Raw genomic sequence first — 17,180 nt, forward strand, 5'->3', positions numbered from 1 at the left:
CAGAAGAGCGATAAAACGCGGAGGTGCAAACACGCCGCGTACCTGCGACGAGCAGCCGAGGGTAGGGAGACACTTGGAGGGGCTCCCGAAATCCACCTTTCTCACCCGCCCGCTGCAACGGCGCCGCGCGGCGCGCAAAGCCCGACGAGGGCAGCCGCATGCTCGGAGAGCAAATCCCTTTTATAACGCGTCCCTGAGGTCAGCGCGCTAAGCCCGAAGCCCCCAATCTTCTCCAGGGGATGCTGAGCGGATTAGGGACCAGCAGCTTTTTAACTGCCTTTGCCGCTCGCCGCGGGCGCTGGGCGTCGGCGGGCAGCCTCTCCGCGCCCGCGGCCCGGCGCGGGACTGCGAGCAAAGGGAGCGGCTCCGAGGTTGCCTGAAGGGGCGAGCGCACAAGAGGGAAACCCCTCTTCTGAGCAGCAACAGCAAAAAGGGAAAAAAAATCCCGTTAGGGAGTCCGGGGGGGGCGCGTATGGGACGGCGGCGCCCCTAAGGCGGCGGCGGCGGGGCCGGACCCGGAGCCGGGCCGCGGAGGTGCGGGGCGGCCCCGCGGAGCGCCCGCGGCTTGGCGCCGCGCATGGTGCTGCTGTCGGGGGCCGGGGAGAAGCTGGCGGCGCAGCGGGAGCAGCCGGCCCGCCCCGACCCCGGGGCCGCCGCCGAGGGGCAGGAGGAGCGGGAGGAGCAGGAGGAGGAGGAAGAAGACTGCGAGGAGTATGAGGATTTCTCCGAGCTGCCCGACACCTGCAGCATCGCCTCGGACGACTCCTTCTACCCGCCGGGCGGGCCGGAGAACGAGGAGGAGGACGGCTGGTCACTGGGCCGGGCGGAGAGCGAGAGCCCCGAGGCGCTCAGCCTCTTCCGCGCCTGCTGCACCAACAACGCCGTGGTGCTGCGGGCGCTGCTCCGCCAGGGCCCCGAGGAGGACGAGGTGCGGGAGACCGACCGCAACAGGCGGGTGAGCAGCCAGCGCCGCGCCGCGCCCGCTCTGCCCCCTCGGGAAACCTCGCAGTCCTGCGAAGTTCCCGTCTCCCCCCGCCTACCCCCTTTCTTTCTTTCCCTCTCTAAAAAACGTAAGGGCTCTCCCCGTTTCCTGCAATACCCAGGAGGGCTTGTGGAGYGCTTTGCTAAAAAACGGACTTTTTGTAGTTCTTATTGTATTTGGCGGGTGATGACCCGTTGGGGATTTTCTGTCGGTCCTTTGTTGTTTGCGATTGAGTTTTTGAGTGTTATGGACTCAGTTACAGGTGTCTCTCCCTGGGTCAGAAGGCAAAACTCTGGAAACRGTTTTCTGTGTAGTAAGCATTGGGCACATCTGAGTAACAATATAAAAAGATCAGCGATTCTCTAGCACTCTTACTGYTTCTATTAAAACTAAGATGGTTTTACTTGTGGTTTGCATAAACAATCAGTCTTGGAAAAACTGTTCCAGTTGAAATTCCCTATGACTAGTCCCTGATGGGAGCACTCTGAAAAGAAGCCTGAAGGACTTCAAGTGGGCAAGTGAGTTGAAAATTTTGGCAAAGTCAACGGTCTTTGCTTGGAAAATAATGCAAATACTGGGTTTTGGGGCTGTTTGAGGCTTTTTTTTTTTTTTTTTTTTTTTTTTTTTTTTTTTTTTTTTTTTTTTTTTTTTTTTTGGTCTTGATGCATGTATGCATATATGCACATCGGACTATATCTCATAAACTCTCCAAGAATCTCTTGGGCTTTCTTCCTGGACCCTGAGGTAGGAGGGAAGAAATAAAAGAGTCCTTTAAAAGCCTCAAGAGGAAAAAGGGACTCTGATTACATATATAGTTAATGATATACTGGAGTGGGAGAAACTGGCTTAAGAAATTCCTGCCTATCTCCAGCCCAGGCTTCTGATTTCCATCCTTATGCTCCAGTTTATAGCAGTTGTGCAAGCACAAATCTTTGTGGCAGCTCTTTGTAAACTGTAGTATCAGAATGCTATAGACTGATGCTATAGTAACCTTCTCCCTAAGAAAGATTATTTTCAATGCGGATTATTACAATAATCTGATTTACAGTAAAGTTCCAGAAAAGACACAAATAAAATTGTATTAACACATATGAGGGAGGGCAGCAAATTACAGCATGGAGGTGAGAATGAGCAGCTGAGGGTAGCAGTATCTCAGACGGACTTTTCTGGCAAGGTCAACATATTTGGTAGTTTAAACTCTTAGTAGCTAATGCGAGAGCATCAAAACGTGTTACAGATTTTGAGGATTCTGCAGATTCCTCTGTGCTGTATATGAAGGCTAGGTCTGAACTTGAGCCAAAACTCAATAGCCACATTGTGTGGATACTAGTCTTGTTTCAGGCACATTTGTTAGATGTGTCTAAAGTGTGCTGTAGTGCAGATGGTTTGGGCCCACCACACATGTGGTATGAATAGGCCAAGTGCCTCATAGCTGTTCCAACCAAAAGTGGGGTCTTCCTAGCATGCTGCAAGCCCCAAGAGGCTGTGGAGCTGCAGGCGTCTTACACCTCAGGTGTATGTTCCAACAGCAGGTGTGAAGAAGTTCAATGTAGGCATCAGCTATAAGCTCACAGTAGTTCCTTCTACAGAGCTTAGCAAACCAGGGTTGTGAAAGTAGTTTTCTTGGTTGGACAACCCTCCCTGCCCCATCCCTCTTCCCAAAACGCCTCCCAAAAACATTTTTTTTTTTGCTTGAATCCAAAATGAAAGCTCATAGTTCACACTGGAAAAAAAAAAAAGTGCTTTGCTCTACTTAAGTAAATACTCATTTGACCTGAAATTAAAATTTAACATCAAATTCTGTTGTATGCATTTTTCATGAAAAGAAAGGAAAAGAAGGTCTGGATTCAGTGGCTGCTGGAAGCTTCATTTGTGATGTGTAAGATGAACTCAATGTCTCTCTCAGTGAACTCTCACGGAGATGTCCTAATCCCAGTGCAATGGCACAGGACAGTCTAACTTTTTCAGGCAGATGTGAATAGGTTGGAAGAAATCTTTCTGCAGGGAAGCTTGAGCTTCAGGTTTAGCTGCAGTTCTGAAATCCTCACAGCAGAAAATCAGGTCAAATTCACATTATTTTGCAATAATTAAGCCACATCTTTCAGAGAACTTTATCTGACAAAAGTTTCGCTCTGCTCTTTTAATGCTTTTTCTATGGAATTTATGCAGTTCTTAAATTCCCATCTCATGTAACATCATCACACGTTATACATAGACAAAACTTACTTTTCTAATGAAAAAAAAAACAAGGAGTACCTCTTGTGCTAATAACATTTTTTAATTGTTCAGATTTGCACTATTGCTTTCAGAGTCTTCTTTTGCCAGGTTGTTTGTTAAATATAACACTATATTGCATGTATTTATTTTTTTCTTACAGTTCATTTACAGAAAGAAATGATCCATGCTAGAACATAAATCTACAGTACAGTTTCATTTTGACAATTTAAAAATTTCTTTATTTTAAATAGACAAGACGTAGTAGGTTATGGTAATAAGTAATGCCACATTTTGATTCCAAACATAATTAAACTCAAGTCTAAAAATAAAYCTAAAAGTTAAGAGGAAAACTCCTAATTGTTAAATTCTTAAATTAATTTGGGAGAAAAAAACTAGAGTTTTATAATTCTTTTGATTTTAAATTTTGTCATCGGCCCTAAAGCAGTTCTGTGTGTAAATTTAAGAAGATGAAAAAACTATTTCTGAAAATGCTGAGCTATTATTTGCAAGTATTTCTCCATTCCTTTTCATTGAAATCCATTAGTTCTCCCTTTTTAGACAATTTTCCAGTGCTAAATAGTGACTTTTCATATGGTTTCTACAAAGACTTCATTTTCCCATGCACGTTCATGAACTGCAGCATCCTTGTTTAGGAGCCGCCTGTCAAGCACAGGCTTTCACCAAGTTCACCCTCCTGCAATAAACCAAACTTCCAATTTATTAGCAGTCATTATACGAAGCCTAAAGACCCATCCTTTCCCTGTCTCATTTTCATTACTGTGAAGGCAACAACATTTTGTATACATAAGCCTGTATAAATTCCCCAAACAATTGATCTCCCCATCTCCTATTTTGATGCTGTCTATAAGCAGAGTCCTGAAAGACTTACCTGACACTGCTTGTTTCTTCTCCTTGTTGAAATCTAGTACCAAAATATTTTAAAAATGACTATGCCAACATGTATTAGTACAAATTGCATGGAGGACTGCCCCTCAATTCATGAATATTTACTTACCTTACCCTGGCAGTAAAGAGGAATTCACAAATATGCATGAGAAGGCAAAATAATGGCTCCAGTGAAATCTCCTGATGTGTCTGAGACCAGAATGTCATCTGGGTAATGGTGCTGGTTTTCACCTTGGGTACGAGCACTGTTTTTGCCTCCATAAAACCCCATTTCCAGAATTTCAGGTACTCACATTTCAAAAGCTTTGAAATAATATAATGGTGACAAGGTTTAGGTAAACTCAGAAAGAGTGAGTTTCAAGCTCTGGTGTTATCTACCTACAGAATGAAAGTAGACTTTAGAATTTGTTGTGACAATAGAGAAGACAATCAGGGACGGGAAGGAGAGAAAGAGAAGGCGGCAAAAAATGTTACCGTAACAAATTTAAAATAGTTACTGTAGCTCCGCCTGCAAAAGGTTTGGTGTGGTATAGTCCATATTAACATGTGTTCTGTAACTCCAAATTTTAGGGTTGATACATGTGTGAAACAGTCTGTCGTCTTCTCCAGTATTTGATTTTTTATGTCATTAACCTATGCCTCTGTCAGCCAGTTCCGTACTAGAAACCAGTGCTAGGCATATGCAATTAAATAGTTTTACTATTGAGCAATTAAATTGTTCAAGTACAGCATTATATAGTGCAGATTGTGTATTTGTGATCTTAGTTCCACTCATCAAAAGGTGTGGATGTCAGAATTTGTGTTTGTTCCTAAAATGATGCTTGGCAGGGAAGGGCACAGTACCAGTGGTTCCTACTTCCTTTAACCATGGTGCCAGAGCAGGTAATGGAAGACACATCCCAAACAGCAAAATCACAGGTATTATTTTGAACATGAGTTGCTATGGCTTAGCAYTGAACTTGCTATCGTCCACATTTCTCAGGCATGCTCAGTTTGTAAGAAATGCTCCCACCATCACTTTGGGTATAGGAGGATATCTAAATATAGGAGGACCTACACTTAGGTCAGACATTCAGGGGACACATGACATGAGTTGTTGGCAAGCCTTAAGGGTGATTTCTTGGGTGTCAAACCATAAGCCTGAAATTTATATAAAATTAATAAATATAATATAAATATAATTTAAAAAAACCAAAAGTGATATATTTTAAGAAGTCCTTCAAAATAGTATAGAAACACACACATACACCAAAAGAGTCCCTGGAAATATATATGTGTGTGTATATATATATATATATATATATGCCTATACATAATTTCAGAACTGTAGCAAGCAAGCAAGACAAGGCAAAGAGTGTTAGATGGCAAAATGCAGAAGCTGCTCAAACGGAATTGGGAACCCTTCAAACACTATAATTACAACTCAGGGAAAACCATCAAAAAGGAGTATGTAAAACATGTAAAATAGGAAGACAGTCACCTCAAAGGGGAATTTGGTGAGCTAACAAGAGAGTAGACCAGATTTACACAAGTAAGTGCTTGGAGGCATTTTCAGAAGGATGTTAGTGCAGATTAGATGTTTATGTGCCCCAGTCAGCAATCAACTGAACAGTTAGGTGATTAAAGCCTTTGTAAGTCTGACACAGAAATACATCTTTTAGAGTAACTTCTTACCTGAAGAAGAAATAAATGCATGGTCCATGATTTCTAAAGAGTAAAGAGAACAGTTAATAAGGATCATGAAGGGGCTTAGAAGTAATGAATGCAAATGCAAGACTGGAAAGGCACAGTCAGACCTGCTGTATCCTCCATGCAATAGACARGTAGTAAGACATAATTTGTGCTTAGTGTCACAAATGACATTAGTTAACTGTTTCTGAAATTAATAGATATGAATTTGAAGACCTCATCAACATGAGAGGCAATGTGGCTTTTAGAGAAAGTAAATGAAGAAAGTTTCTTTGTAAAATTTTGACATTTTGCTTCATGCAAAGTGCGTGGAACAGGAGAGATATTTTTAGCCTACATGTAGCCTAGATGCAAAGATCATAGCAACTTTTTCTTTTGTTCCCATTTAGACACTGTCTCACATTAGTATCTTTAGTCAAATATTTGGGCTTATAGAGTTCTTCAGCAAAGCAGGGAYGATCCCGGTTACCCAGCTGAGCAGATGTTGACTCCAGGTATAATAAAATATAGCTATATTTAAAAACTAATGATATTTTAACAAAACTGGCTGCATGGGACATTTGTCATCAATAATTAGGACCAGTTGATAGAGGTGTCCTTAATAGAACATATCTGTAACAGTGCTATGAAATGTAACCTCAGTGTCCCTTACTGTGTATTTCCAGAAGAATCTTTGATGTTTGTTTTTACAGTGCACAATGAGACCACTAACTCCTTCATCTCATTAGGAAATGCAAGCTTATATTGTTGGCACAGGACTGTAGAGTCAAGAAGGAATATTGGTAATAATTTTCCTCACTTAAAGATTACTAAATTCCTTTCCTTGAAATTTTACAGAGGCACAAAATGCTGTCCAAAATCAAGTTTTCGGCAAATTTGGTGTTCTTTTAATTTGGTATTCTAAAAGCGTTACTTGAAAGTAATGCATAGGCATGGTAGATACCTAGCCAACTTCTGACAAAAAAGCGCCTTCTGATGATAGGATCAAAATAAAACAAGCTGTAGTCCTGCACTCTTTTGTGATGATATTTCAGCATTCAGTTTTGAGCTGTTCAACCAGTTTTCAGTCCGCATTGACATAACCTGTAATCCTATAAAGAATCCCTGTGGTTTTTTTTTGATCCCAGCAGTTCTACTGATGCCTAGTAATGGAAGTGACTGATCCCTGCACTGCGCTGTTGTTCTTCTGCTTTCCCGTCTTCAAGGACAAAGATGTCTAATCCACAGGAAAAAAGAAAATATTTTCCAGTATCACTGCTCTTTGAGTTTTAGCAGCACAAATACTTGGCCTTAGGAGTATTTCAAATCTTTGGATGGGGAGTACTCCTTGAATTAGGATACTACTCTGTGTAGCATTTGTTGTTCAGGCCTCATGCCTGACCTGAAGCCAAATGCATGCCAATATTGTTTTTCTGCAAGAAAAAGAGAGTTGAAACAGATGGCACCGCTGAGAAGCATCTGATTGCTCTGAAAAAAAATAGTTCAGTTGCAGTAGTCTGTAGGAGCCACAAGGCTCCAAGTATTTTAGGCAAGGAAGTGGGTCAAAAAGTCCCAAAAGTCCAAAATTCTTTGGCTCTGAGCTAAGTACCAGTTAGGGTTGTAGTCTGCCTCCTCAGGCAAGCTATAGCTCTCCAGGCACAGTCTCTGAGAGAGGATGTATATGTGCCTATCATCTTAGGCTTCGGATTCAGAACTTTCTTCTAAAAAGCACCGTAGAGGAGATGGAGTTAGGATGAGGTGACGGCCTGTGAGTGATGGCCCTGCCTTAGTTCCACATCTTTCCCAGTCAACAAGAGCTCAGCTCTGAATTTCCTTCACATCCTCTGATCCTGGTAGTGCTGGGTGTTCTGATGCCAGTTTTGGTTTCTGGAGGACCAGTGTCACCAGAGTCACGCTGAAGTTGAAAGGAAGGGCTAGATATCCCCAGCACCTCCCTGCTGGAGGCTTTTATTTCTTCTGCTTCTGATGTTACACTTTCCAGAGAGCTGAGATTTGTTTGGCTTTCACTCAGTCTGGCTTTCTCTGGATTTCAGGGGACAAGTTAAAAGGCCTTTGAAATACATATTAAAGGTCACTGGTGCATATGTGGCACAGGAACCACTCACTGTTGTATTAATTTTAGCCACAYGGTGTTGTGTGTATGCTTGGGAATAATATATAGAAATACATAGAAATAATATATAGATATATCGATATAGACATATAGAAATAAATACTAATACATAATATTCAAGGAATACAAGGAATTAAAATATGCATTTACATTTCTCTAGACATTTCAGCAGGCACTATTATGTTTAAAAAGTGTCCTACTACTCAAGAAGAGATAGACTAAAAGATAAAAAAAATCAAAGCCTTGTTACAGATTTTGGTAATGATTACTTTGTAATAGAAATGGACAAAACATAGGTGATTTATAGTGAGTCTACTGTGTGTTAGTAGCATTTCATTTGTATAAAGCAGAGTGATAGTGAGACTGAGTAGCAACTCTTGTATGACTTTACAGGTGTTGGTTGCTAATGTCAGATAAGCCTAGTGTGCATAAGGTCTGTTTTAGATTACATTTTATTAAAACACATTTTCCTTCTTCAAAAGAAAAATGGTATATGATCAGTAACTAAAATTCTCTGTTAGTTTGGTAGTAAAGATTAATTTGTGAAGCATCAGCAGTCTTCTAATGTAGGAGATGGCAGTAGATAAGCCATCTTATCTACAGGAGATGGGCTGTCCATGCACGGCAGAATGATACGGTCTCTGGAGCTGGAGCAAGCATGTGGCTCAGCTCATAGCCCTCCTGCTCGGAGGTAGCCTCCTGCAGCAAGGACCTGCAGTGCCCACACTCGGCTCAGGTTTCTCTGAGCCCCGAGTGATCCCCCTAATTTGCTACTGTGTGGGGGCTTTTCAATTCAGAGTGCACAAAGTAGCATAATTTGAAAGGAGAGGTGATAGTTTTGCTATATTTGTGGAAATAAGAACTACATGATACTGAAATTGGCTTAACATCTATTTCTAAATTCTACGTACTTATTTCAGATATGATGAGATAGCTTTCAAATAGGGTGATGTAGATAATATGGTACTCTAGTTTTTCCCAAAGTGATGTTTCTGTGATTAATTTCAGTACCTTTTTCAATTCTTGTATTTATTAACACAAATCTCTCTGTTCTGTATAGGTGTTTTTTACAGCAAGTGACACATATAGTATGTTGACTGCTAACAATTCTTCTGAGCATTCTTTCTGTATTATTTCCATTCTTGCCTTGTAGAAGTAGGTTGAACTTTTATGATTCATATATAGTTAKTTGCATGAAGGACATCTACTGAAAAGTGCTGGTAGTTTTTTTTATGCAGAAAATCAAATTTCTGGAGTATAAGAAAGCAATGAAGGTCTCTGACTGACTTTACTGTGGACAGGAGTTCCCTTTTAGTGCTTACATAAAGTTATTCTTACAAGGTTATCATTTTAAATTTTTTTAATGGTATGTCATATAGCTTTGAATTTACCCATTTCTAAGAGTCCTTCTAATGAAACGAAAATGAAAACTTTCCAATCTGGGCAAAATGTAATTTTGTAGCATATCCAGTGTGTCACAATAAGAAATAATTAAGTACCAGATGAAGAGGATGCTTGTCACGGAGCCTGCAGTTGTGCAACTGGCAGAGAATTAGCAATTCAAATTATATTCACGTGGGGAAAACCCACAGTTTGGAAATAGTTCCTATTTCTCAATTCCATTATTTTCTATTATGTCTGCTAAATTCCCCAGAGAGTAATTTGAAAGCAGGGTGATTCAAAATGTGAATGACTCACGGTCAGACTTTGGCTGCTTGACACATTTCCCATGTATAATGTTTTGAGCCCGATCCTGTGACAGCTACGAGGCTGATTGGGCAGTATGTTAAAAACCTCTAACACACGCGGGGCGGGTTTTGTCTTTTGCGGCTCCGTGCCCGAGAGCTCTGTGCCGCCGGGGGGCTCTGGGGACCAGCAGCTCGGTTCCAAATCGGGCCCTCCGGGGAGGCTTGGCCTGCATTACTCCTAGAGGGGTGGGCTTAGATATAAGCCAGCGGTACTACTTTTCTGATGTGCAAAAGTAGCAGATAACAATATATTCAATATGTTCATAAGAACAGCCTTTCAGGAGGTATTTGGCATTGTATAGAAAGCCTAGATACCTTGTTGTTTGCAGCTAGTATGAAAAAAAGACTGAGCACACCTATTTACTGTCTAAGAAGCATGGGAAGACTAGCAATGTATTCAGGAAAGTGTCTGCAGGTATTAATGACAGGAAGCAGAAACCTTTCTTTGGAAGGTGCTGAGGTTGCTTGGTATATTTAGAAGTATCATATGGGTTTGATAAAACCTTGAAGAGAGAAGTTTTCATCACAGCTCAGGTTCATAAAGGAATTCACTTAAAATATTTTTGTACTTTCTATAAAGAGCATTAAATAGGAATAACCTTTCAGATGAACTGCATAGAATATACAGTATATTGGTTGGGTTGGGAAAATGAAATACCCAGATTAATGGAGCCTTGGTGTTCAGACTTATGAAGCCTATCCAAGCTAGTAAAAATTGCAAACACAGTAGATGAGTCTTCTGGTTACACTGAAACAACGTTTACTGCATAGTAAATGCCTAGATATATTCAGCCAGAAGAAGCCTTCAGCTGAGAGCTGGAAAKCAACAGCTTTTTCTTTCTTTCTTTCTTTTTTTCTTCAATATTCTGTTACTAGAACTCTGTCTACAAGGGAAGTTGAGCAGCGTAATTATATCAAAGACACTGTTCTGCTGCTGCTGTTTCAGAACAGCTCCCCATGTGAAAACACCAGTCTGGAATAAAAAAATACTTTAATCTTGGATAGTGAGTGCATTCTGTGATTTGACAGAGGGAGCAAAACTACCATTTTATGGGTGACAGAAAAAGAAACCACTGTGTTCCAAGGTCCCCAGAAATGGGGTGAAAATATCTTCTTCACACCATGCTTTGAAACACCAGCACCTCCATCAACCACCCTGTCAGCTCCAACCTCTAGGACACAGGTCTACCTCCAAGTGCAGTCCTGTGGCCATCTACTTGGGGTGGGCTGAATCTTCCTTACTGCGTAGCTATTATATATGGAGGTGGGGAAGGGGTTTACTTTGTAGTATCAAAGTATCAGTTTGATTTTGTTTTACTGTTTCTGGAATTTGTAGTATCTTCTTCTGCTTCTGTATGGATTACAGACTTAATCTCCCAATGCTGAAATTAATTCTGCTCATGAGAATGCAACAAGGCTACCCATGTGTAAAGATATTCACAAGCATAATTGCTTGTAGAATAGGAATCTTAATTGCTCTAAAACAAAATAGAGTCCTGGGTACATAATAATCTTGTTAGTACCTTGTTTGAATTAAAATAGCATATATGCAGTTTACTGAATTTTGATGTCTTGGTACATTTACAACATTAGTCATCACCATACAAGATCCCATTAAGTGCATTGGAGCAATTACATATATGAGGAGACTTCCCCCCAAAAATAAGACAGTTCTATGTGGCACGCTGGACCTGCCTCACCAAGATACATCTGTTACAAAAAATACAGTTGCTTGAAGACTTTGAAAAAGTTGCTTTTCAATTTTAAGAGTATAAGCAGATACTACAGTCCTCTTCCCCCATACATTACCTCCAAATCATCTTGTCAGTGAAACAACATGAATCAAACATTGACCTATTTAATACTGAAAAGATACTTCAGAAGCAATAAGCAGTATCAAGCATCCAGAGGAAAAAAAAAAAAAAAAAAAAAAAAAAAAAAAAAAAAAAAAAAAAAAAAAAAAAAAAAAAAGAAAGAGATATGATAGATAAATATCTGCCTTTCTCTTAAAAATCATCACCCAGATTATTTGTATTCTAAAATGCAACATGGTGAATGTCTTTCACTTAGTGTTACAATTTTGTCTTTGAACATTTTTAGATTGGCCTAAGTTGTGCTTATTATAGTAAGTGCAGTAGATTTATGAGTTGATTTTGGAAGTCCTTCTGAGAGGGCTGCATGCAGCCACAGTGCAGTGAGCATGCAGATAGGGCTGCAAGGTTTTTTAGTACATAGCAATGTAATTGTTACTCTACACTTCACACATCACTTACATAATATAAACTGGTCTCCCTCCCCTAAATCCCCTAGCTATCATGTGCCAGCAAGAAATACTGTGCTTTTTCTCCGGCATTTCAATACCTGACCTTCGATTCCATAGGCAGTTCTGTCCTCCCGTGCCGCGTCCATCGGTCGGGCACCCTGCTAAGCACAGGCAGTACCTCTGTGGCAACATCCGAATTAAAAACCCCTTGTATTAGTGTTTCTGTAATGCCAAACAGTAATTGCAGTTGGTGGGTTTAATGTGCATGTTGATTCTTCTTTCCAGGGTATTTGGTCTCCACCAAAACAGAGGAGAAGAAGCTTTTAAAATAGGGATCGAGTACCCAGTTCAGACTTTGAATRCCTATCTAAAAATACTGTATTTTCCACTTCCTCATATAATTTCTAATTCTAATACAGTAATTGCATCTCTTCAGAGTTATCACTAAGTACATGATTTTGAAATCTACTTGTCCTAGCGGGATTTGTAGGACTATTGTAAGCAATATTTATTAGTATAATTGTTTCATTTACTACAGTTCTGTTGTGAAAATATCCAAAATAAAATTTCCAAATATTAATGGAAAGAAAGTGATTTAGTTTTCTTGCAAGACAACTAATATTAGTTATCTTAGTTAATTATAGGAAGCMTTGATTTTGTATTTACTATTGTTTGTAGCTTGCCAGAGGTGGATTTTAGCAGGGAGGTTGGACTGGATGATCTTCAGAGGTCCCTTCCAACCTTCCTGATTCTATGATTCTGTGATTCTATGATTGAAGAAGTCTGACTCTGAATGTAACAGCAAACATCCAGCATATAATTTTGAGGTAGAAACACAAAGACCTGATGTTCTACCCTTAAGTAGATTTTGCAGTATTACTCAATAGCATACTATCAGTGTATGTGAGAGAAATAGAAAAACAACCCCAAAACTTGCTGTCCTTTTCATTTCAGTGCAACTGAAATATCAGTCTACACAGACTTAAGCCACCTTAATTTCTGTTGAATTAAAAATAAAAGTCTGGGGAAAAGAAAACTTCACAGCCTGTCCCCATGTCAAGGCATTTCTAAAGAAYGATGAACATTTTAGTAGAAGTGATAGAAGAACCTGAAATGACTTTGAAATTTGATTATATTTTCTCTGACTGTGTGTAAGAGGAAAGACTGCATAAATAGCATAGCAGGTAGTACAAACATGTGCCGCATTCCCCCTTGAACTCCAGTTGCAATACTTCAGTTGGCTTGAGATAGGTAAGGCTGTGATGCCGCTGTGTCTCCCTTGGATATGCTAAATGCAATTTGTATCTGAGCTGAGCTGCCTGCACATACCTTGGTATCTATTACAGCTGCAGCAGGAGATGAATCCTCATTTAGACAACTGAGAAAATAAATCAGAGAAGCTGTAACTGGGACTGGATACTTTAAAAATGCCTTAGAACAATCTTATTCCTTTTTATTTTTAATTTAATCATGAAAAATAGTGAGCTACCAGAGAGGAAAAAAAGTCTTGTCTGAATAGATTACTCTCATGGTGTGTGTTTGCTCCAACAAAAAAATCAGGCTCTCACAGATAAGCAGAAACTGTGTGGATGAGCCCGTTCCCTAAACACAGTGCTAAACTAAGGTAATGCTGCTAGCTGGGACTGGAAAGCCAGTAACAGGAGTGTACTTGATTTAGTCTTGTGCTAATTTGATATCTTTCAAAGTCAGAATCCTCCCTTTTGTTAAAAAAGATGCRCTTTTGCTAGAATGATGCTAAGCTTACCAGCAAGTGGCTATTCCTTTGTGGGGAGTCTGATGCACGCTGGGTTTCCGATCCAATGGTCATGTGCAGTCTATCAGTTACTTCATAAAAGATAAGGAGCAGTACTTTGAAGGGTTTTATTGTAGAGGCAAGTACTTGCTCTCTGAGTCATGAGTGTACATCGCAATAGCATGGCCCTGATCCCTCGATCAAGGTGTGTTTCTTGGGGAGATAGTCTCTGCCTCTGGGTGAGGTTTAGAGATGTGTGTGTACATAAAGTTCATGTTTTTTACTCTTAGCAATCCTAGTTCTCTGTGCTTTACTTGAAGAAAGCGTATTCTGTTTGAAGGTAGTTTTCACTTAAAATGGAAAATCTCCAATATTCAAAGAAGAATGAGTATACTGGGACCACGGTCAGACATTAGCACCTCCTCTCTGTTGCTTTGTTGAGAGCCACCTGTCAGTACAGTTTGTGGAGCATCAGTAATGAGCTCTGCATAGGTGGGAAACAATGAGAGRATTTGTGGGAAGTTAGGAACTGCAGTACTTTCCTCCAAGGTTCACAAGGTCTAATCTGAGGAGTAATAATTCTAAAAATCCAAAGGGTTGGAACCCTAACCCTAATGGGTGCACAAAATGCACTTCTCATCGCTTTTGAATGTGCTGTAAAATATGTCTCAAAATACTGCGGACATTATAAACATGATGATGAACATCATAAACACATAAACAAGATGATAAACATCACTGTTTATCTTAAATGTGTGTGAATGTATGTATATGTCCAGAAGACAGAAATTACAGCGGTGTCCGTAAGACCCAAGACTTGGAGTTCGAGTCTAAATTGATCTCTGGCCTTTCCTAAAGGTCTTAGGTGTTGGCAGAGTGTGTTGTACTGAAAGTGTTGCTGCTTGACACATGACATATGGGGTATGCCCTGTCTTAKCTGATCTACCTTTAGCTCTTAGGGCCTTGCTGAAAAAAAAATCATACCTCTATAAGGCAATTGATAGGAAGATCATTATTATAACTTTAGATATCTGAAGTCTGAACTTATAGTGTGGGTTGATGATGATCAATCTGCAGACATAGGATTTGGGGTGGAACTGTCTTCTGAGTTTTCATCAAAAATCCCTCATTCAAGTTAAGTACATGGCTTACGTTGTCTTCCAAAATCTGACTTCTCACTTCTTTTTTTATGAATATCTCTTCCCTTACTTCTAAGTCAGAGAAGACTTGAGTCTAGCACAAGTATTTAAAAATAAACATAGCAATAAGAAGGTATAAATTTGGCTGCATGTATCATGTATGATTACTGTCAACACTAGCAAAATTTAGCACTAACGTTTGACAATATTGACACTGATTAGTAGGTGCTATACAAACAGTAAATCTAGGATTAGTAAGGCTACATTATTTGTCAAAAATTGTTATTATTTAGTAGTTGTACCCAACATGACAGCCTAACAAAACTGAAAATAGGAAATTTAACCTTATACAAATTGTGCTACTTCACCTACTGTCTTTCAATGTTATTTTTTGTGCTTTACAGTCAGGCAACCCATAAACAGGGTATAGAGCTTTTTCCTGTAAATAGAAACCTTGACTGATTTGCCCTGTTGTGGAATCCAGATATAATTTCCTTTCAGTGTATGGCTAAGGGAAATAAACCTGTCTAAGGCAGCTCCACTAGGTGAACTGCCAGATTACTTTAAACAGATGTTATTTTTATTAAGCAGTTCTTCCTTAAAGTTTTCCTACATGCTCCCTCTCCAGAATTACACCTCCTTTAGTTCTGCTGTGACTAGAGGTCTCACATTCGTTGCAAAGCTTAATTTTGTACTCATTTGAATGCATCAAATGTCACTGCTCGTCAGCTATAGTACATTCCCAGTCTCATCTTCCTCTTTCCATATAAACTTCCTTATTCTGTTTATTGCTTTTATTGCACAGTAGTCTACTGTCACTAGCAATAGCAGTTCTCCTACCTGGTGAAACTTGAGACTGATGTTGTGGTGACTGAACAACCATTTTTTTTTCTGTCGCACACAAGTAAGAGAGTTTTCCTCATTGGAAGATAAGGAGGATGCAGAACAGTTCCCTGAAGGAGTGAGAAGAAAGAAGGGTTGTTACTTTTCTGTATGATGCTCCAGTTTTCCTCGCACCAGGAGAGTCATGTTAATTTTACTATTAGGCAAAGGCTTCTCTTGTTGTCTGATTTATTGCACAAGTGGTGCTGGTTTTATTTGTTGTGTAACACAAGATTTTGCAAGCACAGTAAAACGAACTTTTCTGAAACTATTTTTAGAGGTGATTATGGTAGCTTTAGATTAGAGAAGCTTAAGTAAGAATTTTTGCAGAGATGATACATATAGTAAGCTGTGCCTTTACTTAAAGACGTGTGGCCCCACAGATACGAGAAGAGTTTATGAAAGAAGTGGAGCAGAACATCTCTCACGAAATGGAGGGGAAAAGCTGTCGGTTATCATCAGTGTATCTGGAGACCAGAACACATTTTTATATAGCAGAATGGCATTCACGAGGTGAAATGAATTTTGTGGTGCTCGTAATGCTGTGAAATAAAGGTGAGGTTTTTGTGCCTTCACGTTGGACAGTGTCATTTAAGTTCACTTTTGGAAACAAGCTTTTGCTTTGGGCTCCTATGTGCCTTTGCAGAATCACTAAGTTTTACACGTCGCTGCCTCAGTCCACACTGGAATATGCTTTTGCACTTGTCTGATCACTTTTCCAGTGAAAAACAGCATCTTCCCCCCAGGCGCCTGTAGTTTTAAATTCCTGATTTTTCCTTGTCAGGTTCCCAATATAAATTTGTAGGTGAAGAAGTTCTTGCTCTGAAAGGTCAGTCTAAATTAGTTTGTATGGATAATACAATAATTACAATTATTTTGTATGGATAATTTCTGTAGCGCATAAACACCACTGCTCGTGGCACTGGTGACCTGAATAACTACCTCATCTCAACTGTCTTTGGTCTAAACAGCTCAAACAATTATAATATAAACTCCAGCTACTTGGAAAAGTTTCTCAGACTGCTATATATAGAGCAGAAGGTTTTATGCTATCTAGATAAATTAGTTAGACAGTAGATAGTGACTAAATTTTGCTCTTTTTTGCTGTGACATAATTTGAAATTTCCTTGTAAACTTAAGTTTCACAGAGTTTTAACTGAGAGCATAGTTTCCCTCAAACAGCTTTGGGAGTTTTTTTTTGTTTTTAATACTTGATCTGATTTTTTTTTCTTTGTGTGATAGTGAATTAAAAAGAGATAAATGCTAACATTTGTGTAACATGAAATATTAAATTTATTAATTATTTTAGTAAATTAACAAGAAAAAATTTACTTTCTATTTCTTTATGTTTTATTTTTCATCCATTTCTATTACTTAACACATTGTTTGTGTAATTTGCTTTTAACTTAGACATAATTCTCATAATTCCCCCTGCATATGATTATGGATTACAATGAATCATTACTTTATTTAATTCAATTACATGCT

At 39.6% G+C, this 17,180-nt stretch overlaps 1 protein-coding gene across 1 annotated transcript in view; it reads left to right on the forward strand.

Annotated features, from left to right (window-relative positions):
* The first annotated feature begins 577 nt into the window (after window positions 1-577).
* ANKRD33B (ankyrin repeat domain 33B) overlaps window positions 578-17,180 on the forward strand; it is a 37,767-nt gene continuing 21,164 nt past the window's right edge. The window contains exon 1 of the mRNA XM_085307051.1: window positions 578-955. Within this exon, the coding sequence (XP_085163177.1) occupies window positions 578-955 (378 nt within the window). The remainder of the gene's footprint in view (window positions 956-17,180) is intronic.

The sequence above is a fragment of the Rhea americana genome, unplaced genomic scaffold (assembly GCF_003343005.1).
Source record: "Rhea americana isolate MKP2758 unplaced genomic scaffold, rheAme1 scaffold_251, whole genome shotgun sequence".
NCBI classification, from domain to species: domain Eukaryota; kingdom Metazoa; phylum Chordata; class Aves; order Rheiformes; family Rheidae; genus Rhea; species Rhea americana.